Source organism: Amphiura filiformis, chromosome 6, assembly GCF_039555335.1.
Source record: "Amphiura filiformis chromosome 6, Afil_fr2py, whole genome shotgun sequence".
NCBI classification, from domain to species: Eukaryota; Metazoa; Echinodermata; class Ophiuroidea; order Amphilepidida; family Amphiuridae; genus Amphiura; species Amphiura filiformis.
In genome coordinates this window covers 74,772,065-74,793,673 of record NC_092633.1, presented here as the reverse complement: position 1 = coordinate 74,793,673, position 21,609 = coordinate 74,772,065, and the positions used below count along the sequence as shown (strand labels likewise).

The following is a 21,609-nucleotide window of genomic DNA, read 5'->3' as shown; positions in this document are numbered from 1 at the left end:
TCATTATTGAACAGTTCACATTCAGCGTGTTTATACTGAGCGTACGGCTTTTTGACCCGCTATTTTCCGGGCACAAAATACCGATCATAATCCGCTACCGTACCCAGCTTGTTTCTACTGAGACCAGAAAGCCGTGTCTCGCACGATGCACGGCATTTTTTCCTGTAAACCGAAGTACGGAAAACAGATTTGACGGTTGTATCCTAAATTTAAATGTCCACGCATGGCAGCTCATGGCATATGACCTACAATCACAATAGTGTTTTCGTAAAATCCAAATTGCATTAATTTACCAGTGGATCTAGTAATTGGCTATTATGATAATTAATTTACAGCCAGAATTAACTATAAAGAAGTAGGCCTAGACTATATCCATTTTACTTCATCAAGTTCATGCGAGTTACACATGTGGCCAGTGTATATAATATCAGAAAGAAGGAACCTACTACATTATAGGCCTAGGCCCCTACTGTACAAGTACAATATATATCGTGTTATTTTTGCAACACGCATGACCTCGACCCGGCAACCGATGACACGGCTCGTTTCTACTGCGCGGATTACACGCTTTGACCCGGCATGATCCACCTCAAGAGGTGGATCACGAAAGGCGAGCACATGACCCGGCATGACACGGCAACCGATTACCCCGATCGTTTCTACTGGGCTTGTTACCCGGTATGACCCGGCACGGCACGGCATGGCACGGAATTTGTCCCTCAGTAGAAACACGCAGATTGATAAAGAAATGGACCATTAGATCAATGGAGCCCTATAAATATTTAATGTTGCATTCATACCCGATCCCCACCCTCCTCGTCTGTTACAAAACCACAAATATAATATTGAGGTATTTCTTAAAAGAGCATATGAGAAATGTAAAAGATATTTTTAAACCCATCCCATCCTGAGGAAACTAGTTTTGTTTATAGGACTTGTACCAATCTGTGGTTTGTTCCCTAAAGAGGATTCCTCACAGATATGGGACAACTATCTGTGTCTTATTCTGATTTCAAGAAATTGCACATGTGTCACAATGTTTTTGTTTATCATTGATGATGGAATTCTGAAACAGTACTCAATTAATATATGACACGATCTGGTCCATGGAGGCCAAAGGGATAAATTTGAAATTGAGATAAATTTGAAATTTGAAAGGGATAAATTTGAAATTGAGATATGGGAGTAAAAAAACAATAAAATACATATGAAAATAGACATCACAAAACTTCATAACTTTTGAACCAAGTATGCTAAACCTTTGGTGTTTTCAGTATATGATAGCCTAATGTTTGTATAAGATATAATTACAGTAACTTAATTTTCAAATATGCCTCCTTTGGCCTCCATGGACCAGACCGTGTCACATATTCAGACTTTACTCAAGGTTTTTTCAACATTTTCAGGTATAGCCAAACCCCTTTAGAGAAAATTGTCAAGTGCATTTTGCATGATTGCAGTATGCACATGTATCACACAAACAAAACTGTTTTCAAGACCAATTAGCATTCTTGCATGTAAAAAACAAGTTGCATTTATGACTGTAAAATTACAGTTAATAACATGAAAACAATTAGATGAATGAAATAAAAACAACCTCTCTGTGATAAGTTGATAATGTTAGACATGAATGCAGTTTCAAGTTACTGTAAAACCACTTAATTTCGCGAGGTATTTAATTTCGCGAATTTCGCGAGGGCTTTTGATTCGCGAAATTAAATACTCGCGAATTTTATCACAGACAATTTGCACACTGGTTCCGAATTTGACAACCCAACTACAGCAACTTCCATTACAGAATTCACCTCAAAGTTATTTTGTGACTGTGTGACATAATTTTCATTAGTAGATTATTTATTTACCTTGAACCATCATCAAAATAGCCTCATATATCATTATAAAGATCATATAAATTCCACAAAGCATTGACCCTCCACATAAAGCTTGCTAGAAAATCGTGAAATTGGTATTGTTTATCCATTTGCTGCATAGAAAATAATGACCAATTATCAATCAATCAATCAATTATGCCTGTCCTCGCTCAATCAGAACATTTTATTTTGTTTTGAACCTTGTTTTCTCACGCTGTAACACTCTAAACAAAGCTCCAAAATATTATTTTCATTGTTTCTATGATTTAAAAAGATATTTTAAAATGTTTGGAAGTAATTTTAATAACAAATTATGAGACAGAAATGAAAGTTTGTGAAACAAAATGGCCGCCCCCATGATGGTCTATGATAATGGCGTGTGTTGTTTGGGCGAAAGTATTTCGTAATTTTATGATAGTTTGCATGTTATTTCCTACAAAACAATGGCCATATTTCATTTTAGAGATATCCCAACATTCAATTTAGGGAAGGTAAGGCGGAAATACCCAGCAAAGTAAGGCTAATTTTCACTTAAGCTTCTGGCTAAATGCAGAGATAACAATTTGGAAACTTTGATGTAAAATACAAAATCTTGGATTCGCGAAATTAAGTACCCGCGAAAATGGCGAATGTCGGCGATTCGCGCAATAAAGTACCCGCGAAAATTAAAGTGTTTTACAGTATTTAGATAATTAGGTAAGCATTTTGTGTGACGTCTTGAAATGTTACATCCAACTTGTCTCAATATGGGGTTTTCTTCCTCATTGTAAATACACACTTAAGTAGGCTGCAAATGATGTTGATGCAGGTGGCTTTGTCTGAGTATCAGTGTATTTTGTATGTTGCTTTCTTGAATAAACAAAACGAGAATGATGCTAGAATATAATTTGTTAATTCAAAGTGAAATGAGAAATGTTGAAAAAGCAAGTGACATTTTGCAAAGTTGTTTTTGTCTGGTAAAGGTGAGAGTTAACCGCCAAACAGAATGATAGATACATGCATGAAGTGATCACAACACTGATGGTGCCAGAAATGGTATTTCCAGGGTAAAGTGATTTTGTGGGTCTCAAAATCTCCCTAAAAATGGCTTTTTATGCCTCAAATTGAAATGTTGTTGATATCTTATATTGAATGGGGATTGGCAAATCCCAAGATTGAGGAAGGAGGCAAATTATTGACCTGGGGTATGCATAGAAGTTAGCATTGCTGAAAGAAATCACTATTTATTTATAATGTGATTTGCAACCTCATACTTAGTTTCCTTCTCTCACATTATGAACTAAAAAAATCCCAAGTCGACACAAACCTTACATTGAGTCATTCGCATTTATTTGTGGAAAAGCCTCTCCTGGAGTTCAGGTCATTTCTCAAAATAAATTCTGTGGAATTCAAAAATATCCGGTTGCACATGACAAGCAAACAAACCAGTGAGTGGGTTAATGCATAGTCCAAGCCATGTTTTGAATCTGTCGCGGCCTATCACAAAAGATGCAACGGAATTCTTGGCCACAATTTGTTGTTCACACCAAGCACATCATTATACATGAATTCATTGGCTAGTCCTGTGTTTTCTAAGCCATGATGTATGACAACTAACCATCCATCACTCGCATTCCTCATCAATGCTGGGGATGATGCATATTATATGAAAATTTTCGCCTAGATCATTTGGTGAAGTGGTGGGAGAATATTATTTTTTTAATGGTTACAATAACTTTGCCAAGAGCAGGCATAATTTATATTCATCATGAAATGTTTAACATGGTTCCACATTTCATCTAGTTACTTAAATAATTTATTAGACAAATTTGACAAAGGCTGTTCAGTTTATGAAAATAAATTACAGTTGCTTACTGTAATAATGATGGCAGACTACTACTTCAATTCACAAGTTCATTATCACTAGAAAGGGAACTCCATTTCCACTTTCCAACTGAAAATTGATATATTGGAAGCATCTCAAAGTACATCACTAAAACCCATCTCAAATTGAGGTCAAAGGTTATGGTTTCCATGGTAATACCACTGTCATGAGGATGTTGCAAGAGAAACCGCTTTGACAATATTAGCTTAAAATTCAATAACGGCAGATAAGATGACCATATTTTTAATCAAATCCTCCCCATTTTGACCCAGATGTGTCCTTAAGGATTGCAGGTGCACAGATTAAGGCAAATGCACCTGCTTCATAGATAGCTTATTAAAAGCTTTCCAATCAGGTATGAGCTTCACCTTGCAAAAGATAAGCAACATTTTACATTTTAACAACAAAATGTTTATTAAAATGCATGTTAGTTCATTTTTATCCCCCTGGCTTTAGCTATAGAGGGAGATCTTGTTATGATGTATTCCATCTCTGTGTGTATGGATGTATGTCCCGTTTTGTTACGGGGTACAGTGATTTAACTTGGTAGGGGTGACAGGGCCAGAGATTCTCAAATTAATCAGATTTTTGGTGCAAAATATGCTAATTAAGTAGCTGATTTGCATAATTATGTCTTTGGTTAGTATATCCTTTTCTCTCAATATATTCTGGATATGCGTATGCGTACAGTGACATAACTAGGTAGGGGGTAGCCAATCTTAACCAATGAAGTCCCTACTTCCATATCAAATGGCAGAACAAGAACATTTACAAAAGGTAAATTGATAACTTATTTATCTTTCTAGATTCCCCAACCTTTCAATGTGCAAGAGGTAGTCTGCACTTGAACTGAAGTTTCAGTAGGAAAGGTGCACATAGTATAAACAGCTCTTTTCAGAGCCAACATCTCAAGTAGATAAGGAGCAATTGACTCATATCATTGGCAAGGGACAGTCCACTATATGATACTCTGTACATACACACCTAATAGTGTCCTGAAGAAGTCGGAGCTAATCCCAATTAAAGCTAGACTTGTCTGCCAGAGAACCCATTGAGCTGGACCGTTGAAACTCATTTTTTGAAGCGATGCTCATTCACAGAAATGTTGCCACAAATAGTTATGTTTCACGTACTAGACAGTATTCATATCACCATTACTACTTTCTAGGACCTGTGATCAGGTGTGTGGTTTCAAAGTAGAGATGTAAGTTTACGCACTGGAGCAACGCATTGCAAGCCACACTGACATTGACTCTCATCATGTCACACCAGATTATATGATGTGGAATGGCTGGTGACAAACACTCTCAAACTCAAGTTGTATTATTAGGAATGGTGAATAAACAAAGCTGTATCCTTATCATATTTTTGTTCATTTAGAATTGGGTACCCCATCCTTATATAATACTACTTTGCTTGTTGTTAAATTCATGATTTTTGAATTTTTGTACATCCACATATCCATAATAGAACATATTTGCACAGAAAGCATGAAATGTTCCACAAAATATTGCACTTTCACATTATGTCAAAGGTCAATTACATTAAAGATGATGTACTAGCTCAGCTGACAGCTGGTGTGAAGTCAAGTACATGATAATAAGTGAACAGCCAAAGTGCTTTCTATATATAACATGCATTTACTGAGTGTGGGACGGACATATTTTTCAGGACAGCATTTCCGTAATACACTTAGGCTAAGATATTTTGCCAACAGCATTGTCTGTTGCAAACTACACAAGGCATAAGGAAGAGTATTTTGTGTTTTTATTATAAATCATCAGCTAATTGCAAATTCAAGAAGTGCAGTCAATTTTTTAGATTACATTTTCCCAAACAATAAGATAATGTAAGTACATCAAATTTAAAAATACACATTACATGTTTCTCAGCAATAAGTAAAATTTAGCAGTATGTACCAGACAGGGGCATTCCATGTTGAAGTATACAGATGGGCTTTGCAGGGACATGCTGCCAAAAATTAGACATGGGAGTAGCTAGGTTATTCACAAAAATACACCCGAGACATAGGTCCATGTTTTGAAAAGTTGTCCAAAAAAAGGAAAATAGGGTAGGTTATTACAAAAAATCCTTAAGACATGGATCTTTGTTTCAAAAGAAGTTGTCATAAGAGCAAAATGCAGCCACATTTTGAGTAAAAATTACCCTTAGAACTTGGGTAGGGATTTAAAACTCTGGTGGCAACCCCATCAAAACATAAAAATGTCTCCCCACCACAGAGTGTAAAAATGGTAGTTTAAATGATTTAAATGCATTTGGCATCCTAGACATGATTGTGTATATCTTCAAACAAACCACATCATATATTCTGTAGACAAATTTGAAAGCAATCTGACTAATCACCTCATTTTAAAGCACGGTTGAACACCTTGACATTCTTCACCACAGGGCTGACATATTTACCAATCCAAAACTGTTGCAAGTAATGTCAACCCTTTGCTAAACTGTCGAGACATCTGATGAGATTGTCGGGCAGTGATTGATTCTGTAGCATACTATTGTAAGAGAAGGCATTTATGTGCTTCATTTATTTTCCCTCTCAAATTTCTTGTTCCAAGCCGCTACTAACATGAACATGATAATGAAGATATATTGCTTATGTGTCATTATGTGATATAAAATCGCAAATTTAAAGTGAAATTGTTCAAAATTGGCAATGAGTATTAATTGCGTGAAAAATTGCAGTGTTACAGTACTTCCATCTTTCATGACAACATTTGCCTAGTCTATAGATAACAGACTTTACTCACCTCTGACTATGAATCTCACATGGCACAAGAAAGACAAATCACAAAAGACAAATCGCAAAAGTCCATTGACCACGCTGCCCAAATAAGTGAATTTTTTCAGGCGAGCAGTTCGGTCAATCTTTCTTGATCGATCAGAGTCCTAGTATAGGTGGTAACTAAGAAAAAAACAGGTTCTATTTGTCGGACTACATTTGCCAAGAGGATGACATAATTGGGCCACTATGTCAAATGATGATGGTTGGTATGTGAATGTCATGAGGATTATAGTGTGTATGCTAAAACTACCCACTCCAATTGGGTAGTGACAGCAACAGATATGTAGATAAATTTTAGATTTTAGATAAATTTAGATAATTTTTTTAAAACAAAACATAAGTTTCACAAATATGATACATTATAAGTTGAATTAAGCCTATACATTGGTTCAATGGTTTGTGAGACACTGTTCAGTTATTTCCATACAAACCACTTTGTGCTGGATCAAGTTAACCATCTCTACACAGGTGTTGACTGCAGACGACAAGTTTCAAATTGATTTTAAAAATTCAAAAATTTCAGAATTGTGTATTTTCATGACTCTATTTGGAATCAGCATGATAAAGGCATTAAATGAATACAAACAAGCCCAATATTGGTTCAGTGGTTCTTGCAGCAGCTCTTGATATTTTGAGAAAATATCTTAAATTTTGGACTTATTAAGTCGAAGCATATGGTTAGCATGCAAAGCATAAAGCTTTAATACTGTCCTCTAGCTTAGCTGCTAATATGTGTCTTTATAATTTCCATTTGCACAACGATGCCCAAATTAAGCCAGTGTAGCTATATTTAACTCTTGACTATCTATTCATTGGTATCTAGATTTTGGTATTAGATGGGATGCGATGTCATGTCATTGCTATCAAAGGGAGCCGATGTAATCTTTGAGAGGGAATATATCCTGAGAGCTAATGTATAAGTGGTCATTTTGGCGAGGGTTTTATTTTAGCAATTTTCGTGATTAGAGCTCCAACCGCGAAAATGACACCTCACAAATATATATGCTATAATGTATTACAAGTATAGGGAAGGACTGGGCAATCGCAAAAATAACATTCACAAAAATGTGTCTCTCTCCAAGTCGCGAAAATAACTGTACGCGAAAATTACCACGTATACAGTATTTGGATACATTCTTGAGCTCTTTGGATGTATGTAAAAAAGCTATAGATGGGTGTGTGGTGTATGTTAATGTATGTTGGGAGGGGTGTGGTTGTGAACACCACCAGTTGAGGATATACAATTCAACAACTCTTCCTATACCTTTATACAGGAGCCAACCGTTGTTAATCCGTGATGAACCCACACTTTTACTGTAAGCGTATACGCGATCGCGAAGCGAGAATACGCGTTCGCGAAGCGCTGCGTAAAATTCGTCATGTCTGGAACCTTTGTGCGTATGCAAGCTTACAAGTTGAATTCAGTATTTGTCAGGTAGCGGCTAAACATTGCAGTTTCTGTAGTTTTATCCCAGTTTTGTTGCTAATTTTAACAGAGCAATCGTCGAAGTTTTTGTAAGGCTGAGTGGCAATGATTAATTGACATTCCTCGTGAAATAATCTGTGAATTATACGATCTTTAGCTTCTTTTCGTTGTTGAAAGGGATTCAATCATGTTTCATCGTTGTTCATCACCGTTTAACAACTTCGCGTCCGGCAGCGTCTGCGTGGTTTACTTACCGGGCAGCTAAAGCTGCCCTCGCTGAAGTAAACCACGCAGACGACGCAGACGCATAGTTGTTAAATGGTGATGAACAACGGTGAAACATGATTGAATCCCTGAATGAGAAATGTGTGTAACATTTTGTTACTTGCCCAGTTCTGAATCTAAACATGTCTTCCCTATTATGACACATGCTATCTTCTGAAGAAAGTAAAAATTGAGAGGCGCATTCACTCTTTCTCTTCCTGTTGAACTGGCAGAATTCTGATTCCTGGTGTGGAAAATGGATACATGCAAATAATTACAGAATAGAGCTAAATATTTATATATATATTGCCCCTTTTCAGCGAATTACACTTTATTCAGTGAAAAAGAATATTAAAGAAAAAAAAGATATTTATCACAGATAGCTGTTCAAATAGTGAATCTTGAGGACTACAAAAAGTCCTTAAATTTTTGCATGCACAATTCCTAATCTGAACTCGGAGTTAAATAGTGTTCCCTTTATTACACACATGCTATCTTGTGAAGAAAGTCAAAACCACAAGTAGGCACACTCACTCACTCTTTCTCTTGTTAACTTGGCACAATTCTGATTCATAGTGTGTAATTAAGATGGAGGATTTAAATAAAGAGAGAAAGCGGGTCACATAATACAGCCAGCCAGCCAGCCTGCGTGTCATCGGCAGGAGAATGCACTTTTATGTGCAATGTTGCCAACATTAAATATTTATCAGGTTGGAAGAAAGATCTTGATAAAAGCACATAAGGTAGGTTGACTGTAAATCAATTTAATCAAATTTATGCAACTTGGAGTTTTGCGCATTTTAATTTCACTTTAAAAATTATTTTTCAATTAGCAAATATATCAGAATACAAGAACATAAAATAGAATGAACATAGCTGAACTGCCAGAGAGCGCTGACATGAAAGCACAAAAGAGCACTGTTACCAAAGGTGCACAGCTCTACTCACAACTCAGAAGTTTTTCAACTGGCAAATGTGATTTTGAATCTTTTAAAGTGTGTGGGTATGTGTGTGGGTGAGTGGGGTGTGTCTATGGTTGGGGGTGTTTATGGGGGTAGAGGTATGTGCACGTGGGGGTGTGGTTAATGTAATAATCATCCTATTATTACTTCCCATTGATTGAAAAAATTATGCAATCAACATAAATATTTTAGATGGGCAAATAGATTTCTTGATCAGACAAATTAAGAAATCTATCCATTAGCTGATTGAAATTTCGGAAATTAATCGGAAACTTCATCATTTATGCATCAACTCGTCAAGGATCGACACATAAATGAAATGTTATCAGCTTGCATTAGTGTTATCGTAGCCTTCCTACAGTATTAACTTACGGTATATTATACCTCATCACCTCATGTATATGTTGTTGTGAATCAGGTGTAAGATTATTTACCAAGAGTGGAGTGGTAAGGTGTGTGTTAACCAGAGTTGGGTGACTTCTCATATGTAAAAAGTCAGGTGCAATCTAATGCCTTAGCTACAATTTGATTCTTTCATTCATGACATTCGAGCTGGTATGAATCAACTTTTGCAACTAAAAAACATTAACTATGAAATCCTCTGAGAAAGATAGAAATTGCATTTATGCTGTCTGTCTGGCGAGCACAAAGATTCCATTTTCATATGAAACAACTGTGTGACATTTAAGAGTGTGTGCCCCTATTTCCTTTATTTTGAGGAAAAAAATGGAAGAGAATTAATATCGGGAGCTTTCAAAAGAAACCAACCCTGCAGAAATATTGACCAATGTATAAACATCTGAACACATTTCCTCTTCCTGTGAATAGATAGATGAAAGTAAGAGCACAGAAGAGATGGATATTCCACTTAAAATCCATACACCCCCTTTGAAACATGTGACCTTAATCTCCCACACAGGGGTGTAGATTGCAAATGGAGTCACCCATTCACGTAACCTAACTTGAAATTCACCCTCCCTGAATGGAACATTGCAGTGATGTGTTCCATAGCAGGTGTATGACTTTCAGGTGGAATAGCCCCGTACTCATCTCCTTGATGTATGTCTGTCCCTAGTGATTCGGATGATGATTCTCAAAGTTGTTTTGAAGATGTTTATTAATCATCATCTTCCTGTCTTCTTTAAACAAGTTTGGCTTTATCGTACGTGTTTAGGTACTACTGCACTAAAAGGTAGTAACTTGACATCACTGTCATCATAGTATGCTTTCTTTTAGTGTGGTTTGTATCTACTCTATTATTCTACTTTTGTATGTGGGTGAAAAATTGTATATCTGATTAAGATAATAGTTGTAGGATGATGCAAAGATTTGTATACTGATTTGATAAAATGATTGGAAAGGAAAATATATGTATGAAAGGAAAAGCCATTGCAAAGATGTTGTGAATTTTAACAGTAAGCTTTTGTGTGATTACTATTATAAGGTCAGATATGAAATGAAATCGATCTTAAAAATTGCATTGTACATGTCATGATTAAGAAAAAGTGATGCTGAACGAGAATAATATTGTAGGTTTTCACAGTTTTGTTGTAAATCTTAATGCTCTGCCTGCTAACCATGGGCCTCAACGGAAAAAGTTCTGAAATTTTTTCTCAAAATATCAAGAGCTATCTTAATAACTACTAAACCAATACTAGGTTTGTTTGTACTCATTTTAATGCAATTTGCATGCTGATTCCAAATATGGTCACGCAAATTTACATTTCTGAAATTTGAAACGTGTCGTCTGCAGTCGACACCCACGTGAAGAGAGTTAAAATACTTTATGTGCACTGAGTTATACAAGTTATACCAAATATTAGGTAAGATATTAAAATAAAAATCTGGAAAAATGTAAAATTATGATAAATATTTCGTGTTCTTTCATAAAGAATTTTTTTAATTGAAATTTTCAAACATCTTAAAAAAAGTTGTCCTTTTAATATCTTGCAGCATTAGACACAAGAATATTGCATGGTAGATTAAATCATGAATACCACCCGATTCAGTCATGTCAATATAACCATGTAGTTGGCATTATTTATCTAGGCTGGAAGCTTGGGAAGAGACTTGCCACTACAGACATACACACATCTATTCCGGCTGTTTAATCATTGTGATGGTTTTCTCCTCTCCTCCCTTATGGCCGGGCTAGGCTGGGCCGCTCTGAGTGCTGACTGATGATGTGACTAGTTTTTCAATATTACACTTGTTATTGGAATAGGCCCTCCAGGGACACATCAATTAATACTATGCTTAGCTTTTAGTAGCGTTCTGCTATACTAAAGGTACTTTAATTGCTACGTATACATCTCAACAACAGCTTATTATTTCAAGAACTGCTAACTCAAAACTAGGCATGGTTGCACTGTTTTGATTATCCTTCATTTTGATTGCAAATATTTGAATAAAATTGCAACATTTTAACTTTTTTCAAAAAACTGAACAAACTGGTTTGTGCTATGTTGAGATTGAGTCCGCATGTTAAGGGATAACTATTAATTTGTAATGAACCTACATATGTTTTGTTGTATTTTTTATTCAAGATGAAAAAGTTGCCATGTATAATTATTTAAGTAAATATTGTCGGAAAATATGTACCAAACTTTGAGGATATTGCTGTCTAATTTTGAACAGTTGCCATGTCAATTTGAGCACTATTTTGAAGGCAACTCACAAAATTTAAACACTTTAAATGGTGTTCCATTGAAAGACTCGATGTACCATATTGTACTTACTTGATTCAAAACTCTCAATGACTTTACACCATAATCCTAAGTTTTAAGGTGAAAGGTTGAAAAAGAGGTGTTAATACCAAGTTTTAAGTAATTCCATTTTGTCATTTAAAACCCTGCATAATTGAATCAAGCCTTGGGCATTAGATTATATCATTACAAGGGAGCTATTGCATTCTTGACCTTGTTTCCTCTCTCTTCACGACACCCCGTGCATCCAGAGGAAGTGCTATCTTTTTTGAATGATTAATGATGTGACGTCGCTGTGTTATTGTGCCTATTGTTTCCATGGCAACATATTCTCCTTTTGCTCGGTGGAGAATCCTGTGTTGTGAAACGTTGGGGATGTTCCCAAATAATATTGCTATGCATGTGGGATTTGAATTTGGAATGTCGACATCGTGATCAGAATTAGCCCTGCCTATGATAGTAGTAGATTTTTAGCAAAGAGAAGCAGTGGGGATGGTGAGAATGCATCAAATACATTTTTCTGCCTTGGTTTGTAGGAGTCAAGTGTTAAAGAGTATACAACAGTAGCTAGCTGAAAATAAAAATAGGGGTTCAAAATTTATGCTGCGCAATTTTGTTGTTTCATATTGTAACATTTGTGAATTGTAATATTTGATCAAACAATTTCACTGTAATTATTATGCCATCAATTTAAATAATGTCTTAAATTTTGCTATCTTCAGCTGATAGCAAGTTTTCAAATGTAATATTTTCAACTTTAACATACACACCTTGGTCTGGGGCGGACATTTTAAAAATGAATTTAGAAGAGCAGCAACGACATCACTTGCATTACATTCCAGATGTTAGATCTACATCATATGCAAAATTTGAGGAAATTTGCACAAGTCCGTTTTATTTTAGGGCCATTTGTCTATAACTGGCCTTTACATGTAGCCCTATGGAGAGAGTGCCCGTTGAGGGCGCTATAACCCCATTTTAGGAACAAAATGTGATTTAAAAAACCGGACTCGTCATGAATTTGCTAAAATTGTCAGAGTATGTAGTATGAACATGTAGAAATATAATCAAGTAGTTGCCCTACCTACTCTTCTCCTTAATTTACCTCAGATGTAAGTAATGTCTTTGTCTTAAAAGGCACAATCAAACAAAGCAAAAGCAGTAAAAAGCAATAAAATCATAAATTTACTCAACTCATAGCATGTCACACAATACGGTATGTGTTATTTTCAGCTGCTAAGTTTATCTCAAGTTGTCAGCTATGTTTTGGTTTTCTTTAACTGATAGCAATATTACAAATATTCTTCTGTCACAAGTGATAACACATTGTCTTATATTTACAATTTACAGCTGAAAGCATTGTCTCAAATTTCGTCTTTATCAGTGGTAAAGAAAATCACAAATTTTGATTTCTTCAGTGAATAGCAGATATATGAATTTGTTATCTGCAGTAAATAGCAAATTCCCTATCTTTAAGATCACATAAACAAACAGATTTGTTATTCTCAGTAAATAAATTCATCGCTATCTTCAGAAGATAGTAATTTTACAATTTATTTTATTTATGGTTTATATGAACATAAACTAACAGATTTTTTATTCTCAGTTAATAAATTCATAGCTATCTTCAGAAGATAGTAATTTTACAATTGATTTCATTTATGGTTTATATGATTTTTTAGGTATGCTATCTTCAGTAGATAGTAAATTCACAAATTTATCCAAAGTAGAAAGTTGTTACTTGACAGTATTGCTCTTATAAGCACCAGACAGGTAGCATATTCATAGATTGAATTGAACCTGTTTAGCAAATTGCTTATACCCTCACACATAAATTCACCAGCTTGCACCTCCTGTGTGCTATATAATTATGTCCAAAATGAAAGAAATGTGATGGATTATTTGGTACCGAAACACATAGCACATGTTGTGAGTAAATATTTAATGATTTAGCAGTTGAATGTTTTATGATACAGGTTTGTCTGTAAAATTTCTTTCAAAAGTTAGTACAGTCCAAACAAGGCAAAATAAATAAAATATGATTTGAATATTTGCTATTTTATGTAACACATGTTGAGTAATAAATATTTGATGCTTCAAGTGAAGTTATGGATGATAAGGTGTGACTCAATTCTGCATAGATCATTCATTAAAAGTTAGCCTGTCAGTTTAATTAAAATGCTGACACTGGTAGGTATGTACAACTGATTCACCATCTATGGAGGATTTGCAGGCATACCTATGTCTTACATGGTCAATTCTTACAATTAAAAGTAATGGATATAATTTGGTTGCACACATGCACAGTATGAGAATCAATTCAAGTGTTGCAAACATTTTTGCAAACATTTGCAAAGTAGTGTTGCTTTAAAAATCATTTTACTGTCCCTTAATATCTACTGTGTAGACTATGACACCTTTGTCAAGTCTTTTGATAAGATTATTTGCAAGAATCGATTTGTAAATTGCCACCGAAATTCTAACCCTGAAGATGACTGACTGAAAACAAAAGTGTCATGTTTACAAAAGAGGTTGCAAAATCAATAGGTGTGATATTTCAGCCAGACCTATCATGGCCCAGGTGTAGGTCAGTATTATAAGAATTATTTTGTAGTAGGAATTAATGCCAAGATTCCAAATACCTCCATTTCATATTTACCCAGAAACATTAACATCTTACGTTTTCGTACTAATGCATTTGACCTACCTAGTGCCACTTGACTTATGTTTTCTAACTTGAATAAGTGACACTCTCAGCATGAAAAATGTTAAGATGTTTGTTGTAATCATAGTCAAATCATCTTGGCACTATATCTTCCATGGGCCTCAAGCATGATTGCAAGGAAGGACAGGTGATTAATTGTGTTTTCAACTGATTGAGTGTCCCAGGTTAAAGAACAAAAAACATTTGAGGATGCAACATTTGTTTTGTGGGTATTATTTATTTGTTTATTTACCTGAATAACAATATTGTTTTGCATGCAAAATGTCCAGTTTAACTTTGAAACATATGGTAATTGTTGCTCCCTTCAGATGACTTAATTCAGGTCAAATACTTATAATAGTTAAACAATCGCAAAGAGAAATTGTTTCTTGCGAGTTGTACGATGATTAAATGATCAACTAGATAGCAAGCGCTTGAGTGGATTAGTCGCTTGATTGGATTATTAATTGGTTGATTTGATTCTGTCTTTGCAGCAATACCATTATCCCGAGGAACAAGACTCGCCAGCAGCCATCGACGGAGCACCCCGGTTGGTGCCTGTGGTTGGAACTAACGCGGGACCGAGAAAAGAAAACATCCAGAGTTATGTAACACAATCTACAGTCACACCTGATGAGGTAAGTATGGGCATTCATCAACAAACAAGTGCATTTACACAAATTGGAAAATAAGAGTAATACATCTACCATTACAACTTTCACATTTCCTGCCCTACCCAGAAAGAGAGAATTTTGACAAGACCAGTGACAACCTTAATCCTTGGACTAACAGTAATTGAAAACATGAATCATTTGGTGCATTTTCAACATGAGGCATTTCATTTCAAAACCCTCTTAATACTGAAAAATAAATAGGAGCTTCTTGAATTCAATGTTACACTAAGGTTTATATATAATTATATCTGAAGAAAGAATTCTAGTCCTGGGCAAGGACAAAAAAAATGTTTTTATCAATTTTATGAGACTTTTTTTTGTCTTGAACTAACATTTTGACCTACTGACCTCATAATATTCACATGACTTTTGACATGGTGGACAATGTAGAGGACCACAGAAATATATGACAATTTTGATTACAAATCTTTTGCATGAAAAATAGGGACATCTTAATAGAACTATCCTATGCGATATCAGCAATTCTACTTGCATGTGTACTTACATATGAATATTATTGAATGGATAATATTAGAAAACCTAGTTGCCTACATGTGGTTGACTGTAGTGTGTCAATTAGTCAAATTCATTTTGTACCGCTTTACTAAGGTGCATTATGAAAATTAAGCTCTCTCTCTCTTTGAGAGAGCGGCTTCTTTGCATTCTCTTGGGGGAGCTTCTTTGCAAACCTTTTGGGGGTTTTCATGATTGTGTTTGATTTGGAGATGGACTAGATTAAAATTATTACTACAAATTCAGGACAGAATAACATATCCGTTGATCTATATCATAATAGCATAGTTTGTTTTACCCAAGCTGGGATGAAACATTACCTTGGAAACCATATTTTAGTGCAATAAGCATGAAAAAGCAAAAGGACTTATTAGAGCAAGAAGATGGAACTTTCAATTTCCTTGATGTTGATGAAAAATGAAAAGCCTGGGCACGTATGATGCATAATAAGAAAGTAAATACAAGAGAAGTTAATTGCAATTATCTGGTAGAGAAATTCAAGTCACACAGGTCCATAGAGGGATGTGATGTAGTCTTATAATGGTATTGCTATCAAAAGTGAATCAAATATTAACAGCTATGAAATATTTAGGTGTGTGCCAAGTAAAATGAAAGCTGGATAATTAAAAATTGAGGTTAGTGCTCGGATATACAGGTCAACATCGGTTTGTCTGTCTGATAGAGCTAAGCAGTGGTTTTGGTTAGCGACTTTATTTGGAAGCTAGTTTCGTCATGTTCCAAATTTGTATACATCATGGCATGCCATGGAAATTATTTTGTCTTTGTGGGAATTTAAAAGCAAATTTGAGCAAATACAATAAATCTTCTGGTTACGGCCTTGGACTCGATGTGCGTGGGTTTGAGGCCTTGTCCCACCACTGTGTTGCGCCCTTGGGCAAGGCACTTTGCCTCGCTTGCCTCACCCCACCCAGGTGTAATGGGAAGCTGTTAGGTGTAGTCACAGTTGTTGTATTGATGAACCCTGCACTATATGTAGGCAGCAAACGGGGTTCCAACATATTATAATGATGGCGGAATAAATGTAAAGCGATTTGAGACTGTTTACGGCATAAAGCGCCATAAAGATATCTACATTATTTATTTAAAGCTGTTTGTTTAACATTACCAGAGGTGTTTTAAGCTTTTATGGCGACAAAAATTCCACATTTCACATTCCAGGAATTGTGAAATGGACCAGCTGCAAAAAGGAGGTTAATAGCTATCTCAGCGCCAACCCGTCAGCTTTATCATAGTGATAACAGCTGCTAATGCCTTGTTATGTTTTCACATAAAATTAAAAATAATAAAAATAGAATTTGGATGCACTTATTTGTGCATTACAAAAAGGACATCAAAAGGGCATGAGCTAAATATACTCTGTAGATCAAAATGAGCACCATATTTAATGCTTGTGGTGGTTTGTGGAAGCCATCAAGTTCCTTTTTCTTAATATATTTTAAGAGTTGTTTGACAATATGGGGAAAGAACAGAACAGGAAAGAAATCATTAATCCATCAAAATACTGAAGTATGTGCCTGTAATACAATCACTTGTGTTTCAGCAACATTTCCCTGTCTTTGTGTTCATTCAATATTTGTTTGCTACCTATGGGGACGGTAATGCATGTCACAATCTTTCACTCTCAATTTATTGTGATTAGTTTTTTCAGCAGGTGGTAGGTGAAAAAATATGTGATGTGTTAATCAATTCTCCACAATAAATAGTGCTTCAGCATGCCTGACACCCCGACACAGTGAAACTCTCAATACTACAATGCTGCCCTCTACACTCACCTAGCCTCCTGTTTTTGACAGGTTATACATACTGTTAGTGAGCCCTCTTTTGAATATCAGAAAATAGAAATAGACCGACTGTGAGAAATCAGATTCTGAAATGAATTGCAATATAGTTGACTAGAGAAATGTGAAATAATTCAGATTCAAGATGTTTTGTATTTTGATAAAATTATTTTATTCATGAGACCTTTTTGTGGAATGAAAACATACCATACTAAGAAGTTGTGTTTCTTGCCAGAGCTGAAGGTTTTCAAACATTAATTTTAGGTAGACACAACATTATTCTATGAATGGAGGGTTTATACCCACATTTTCAGTAGATAAAAGGGCACATTGTTATTTTCAATAGATAATAATCAAATTAATACATGTTATCTTTAGACAGCAAGTTTTGTATATGCAATCACATTTGTGTATATAATCATATTATGTCTCAAGATTGCAAATTTGTTGATTTGCTATCTTCAGTAGATAGCAAATTACTGATTTGCTATCTTCAGTAGATAATAAATATATTGGATTATATTATTTTTCATTAGTTGATATCTTCAACATAGAAGCAAAGAATGGATTATAATGGATTTGCTATCTTCGTAGAAAGTAAATATATTGGATTTGTTATCTTCAGGATGTATACAAGCAGATTTGGGGTTTTGCTATCTTCAGTAGATAACAAATTTTTGGATCTGGGTTTTGGTGAGTAGCAAATTCATAAAGTTGCCATCTACAGTAGATCGCAAATATCAATTTGCTACCTTCAGGAGATAGCACATTGATGGATTTGTTATCTCCAGAAGATAGCGCATAAATGGATTTGCTATCTTCAGAAGATAGCGCATTATTTTATGGATTTGTTATCTCCAGAAGATAGCGCATTTATGGATTTGCTATCTTCAGAAGATAGCACATTTATGGATTCGCTATCTTCAGCAGATAGCGCATTTATGGATTTGCTATCTTCAGAAAATAGCATATTTATGGATTTGCTATCTTCAGGAGATAGCATATTTATGGATTTGTTATCTCCAGAAGATAGCACATTTATGGATTTGTTATCTTCAGAAGATTGCGCATTTATGGATTTGCTATCTTCAGAAGATAGCGCATTTATGGATTCGCTATCTTCAGCAGATAGTGCATTTATGGATTTGCTATCTTCAGAAGATAGCATATTTATGGATTTGCTATCTGCATAGCGCATTTATGGATTTGCTATCTTCAGAAGATAGCGCATTTATGGATTTGTTATCTCTAGAAGATAGCACATTTATGGATTTGTTATCTCCAGAAGATAGCGCATTTATGGATTTGCTATCTTCAGAAGATAGCGCATTATTTTATGGATTTGTTATCTCCAGAAGATAGCGCATTTATGGATTTGCTATCTTCAGAAGATAGCACATTTATGGATTCGCTATCTTCAGCAGATAGCGCATTTATGGATTTGCTATCTTCAGAAAATAGCATATTTATGGATTTGCTATCTTCAGGAGATAGCATATTTATGGATTTGTTATCTCCAGAAGATAGCACATTTATGGATTTGTTATCTTCAGAAGATTGCGCATTTATGGATTTGCTATCTTCAGAAGATAGCGCATTTATGGATTCGCTATCTTCAGCAGATAGTGCATTTATGGATTTGCTATCTTCAGAAGATAGCATATTTATGGATTTGCTATCTTCAGGAGATAGCATATTTATGGATTTGTTATCTCCCGAAGATAGCATATTTATGGATTTGTTATCTCCCGAAGATAGCATATTTATGGATTTGCTATCTTCAGAAGATAGCATATTTATGGATTTGCTATCTTCAGGAGATAGCATATTTATGGATTTGTTATCTTCAGGAGATAGCATATTCATGGATTTGCTATCTTCAGGAGATAGCATATTTATGGATTTGTTATCTTCAGGAGATAGCATATTTATGGATTTGTTATCTCCCGAAGATAGCATATTTATGGATTTGCTATCTTCAGAAGATAGCATATTTATGGATTTGCTATCTTCAGGAGATAGCATATTTATGGATTTGTTATCTTCAGGAGATAGCATATTCATGGATTTGTTATCTTCAGAAGATAGCATATTTATGGATTTGTTATCTGCATAGCGCATTTATGGATTTGCTATCTTCAGAAGATAGCGCATTTATGGATTTGTTATCTCTAGAAGATAGCACATTTATGGATTTGTTATCTCCAGAAGATAGCGCATTTATGGATTTGCTATCTTCAGGAGATAGCGCATTTATGGATTTGTTATCTCTAGAAGATAGCACATTTATGGATTTGTTATCTCCAGAAGATAGCACATTTATGGATTTGCTATTTTCAGGAGATAGCACATTTATGGATTTATTATCTTCAGAAGATAGCATATTTATAGATTTGCTATCTTCAGAAGATAGCACATTTATGGATTTGCTATCTTCAGAAGATAGCACATTTATGGATTTGCTATCTTCAGGAGCTAGCACATTTGTGGATTTTTTTATCTTCAGAACATAGCACATTTATGGGTTTACTATCTTCAGGAGATAGCAAGGTTATGGATTTGCTATTTTCAGGAGATTAAACATTTCTGGATTTGTTATCTTCAGTAGATAGAAAATTTATGGAGTTGCTATCTTCATAAGATAGCACATTTATGGGTTTGCTATCTTCAGGAGATAGCAAATTTATGGATTTGTTATCTTCAGGAGATTAAACATTTATGGATTTGTTATCTTTAGTAGATAGTAAATTTATGGAGTTGCTTTCTTCAGTAGATAGCACGTTTATGGGTTTTCTATCTTCAGGAGATAGCATATTCATGGATTTGCTAGCTTCAGGAGATAGTACATTTATGGATTTGCTATCTTCAGGAGATAGCACATTTATAGATTTTTATATCTTCAGGAGATAGCAAATTTATGGATTTACTTTCTTCAGGAGATAGCAAGGTTATGTATTTGCTATTTTCAGGAGATAGCACATTTATGGATTTGCTATCTTCAGTAGATAGCACATTTATGGGTTTGCTATCTTCAGTAGACAGCAAATTTATGGTTTTGCTTTCTTCAGGAGATAGCACATTTATGGATTTGCTATCTTCAAGAGATAGCATATTTATTAATTAACTATTTTCAGGAGATAGCAAATTCATGGATTTTCTGTCTTAAAGAGATAGCAAAGTTGTGGATTTTGTATCTTTAGGAGACATTTGTTGTCTTCAGGAGATAGCACATTGATGGGTTTTGAGTTTGTGCCATCTTCATGAGATAGTATAATTTGCACATTTGTTCTTTTTTTATTGGGAAAAAAGTAAAAGTGTGCCAAAATGCAATTACAAACCATAATGCTAAGTTAATTTCATGCAAGCTTAAGGGAAAGCAAATAGTGAATATTTTAAATTTTACAGATTATCACAAAACAAATCACCTCATATGCATCACCTTAATAGTGATCACAGTGAGTAATAATTAAAATTCAACAGCTAGCAATGTATATTTTGGCCACAATTTTAGTTATTAAATATTTGGTGGAAATATCTCTATCACTGACAATAGCCTTTTGTGTCACTATCCTGCAATTTATTATTACTGATCAATTTGCAGACTCGCGTACTCGCACACCCACCATCTCTAGCCTATTTAGTAATATAGACGGCAATCAATTTAGACTTTATTTGCTCTCTCACTGGTTAAAATGATGATTGATCTCTTTTATTAGAGATTCCCAGAAGTCGTGACTATTTCTGTGTGTGACCTGAGTGGCTGTGCTATTTTGCACGTGCACACATCAACTATTATTCTGCATTTTGATGAAGTGAATGAGTCATTTATTTATACTTTTTTCACCTTTAGTTTGGTAGTGATGTCACGTGAGGTGCGTATTTTGCTGGTCTCAGTATCAAATCACACTCGCTTACCTAATCCTGCAGAGTGTATACACATGCGTACAAGGGCGGGTTTTTTGTCACGCTTGCAATGGTGATGCAACCTTGTAAAAGAACTGACAGCACTATTGAAGTCGGT

General features: G+C 35.0%; 1 protein-coding gene across 8 annotated transcripts in view; it reads left to right on the top strand.

The window, feature by feature from the left end:
- Positions 1 to 21,609, top strand: part of LOC140156026 (disks large homolog 1-like) — a 194,889-nt gene that overhangs the window by 133,126 nt on the left and 40,154 nt on the right. For all 8 annotated transcript variants that reach the window (XM_072179124.1, XM_072179125.1, XM_072179122.1 and 5 more), the window contains one exon: positions 15,097 to 15,240. In XM_072179124.1, the coding sequence (XP_072035225.1) occupies positions 15,097 to 15,240 (144 nt within the window). The remainder of the gene's footprint in view (positions 1 to 15,096; positions 15,241 to 21,609) is intronic.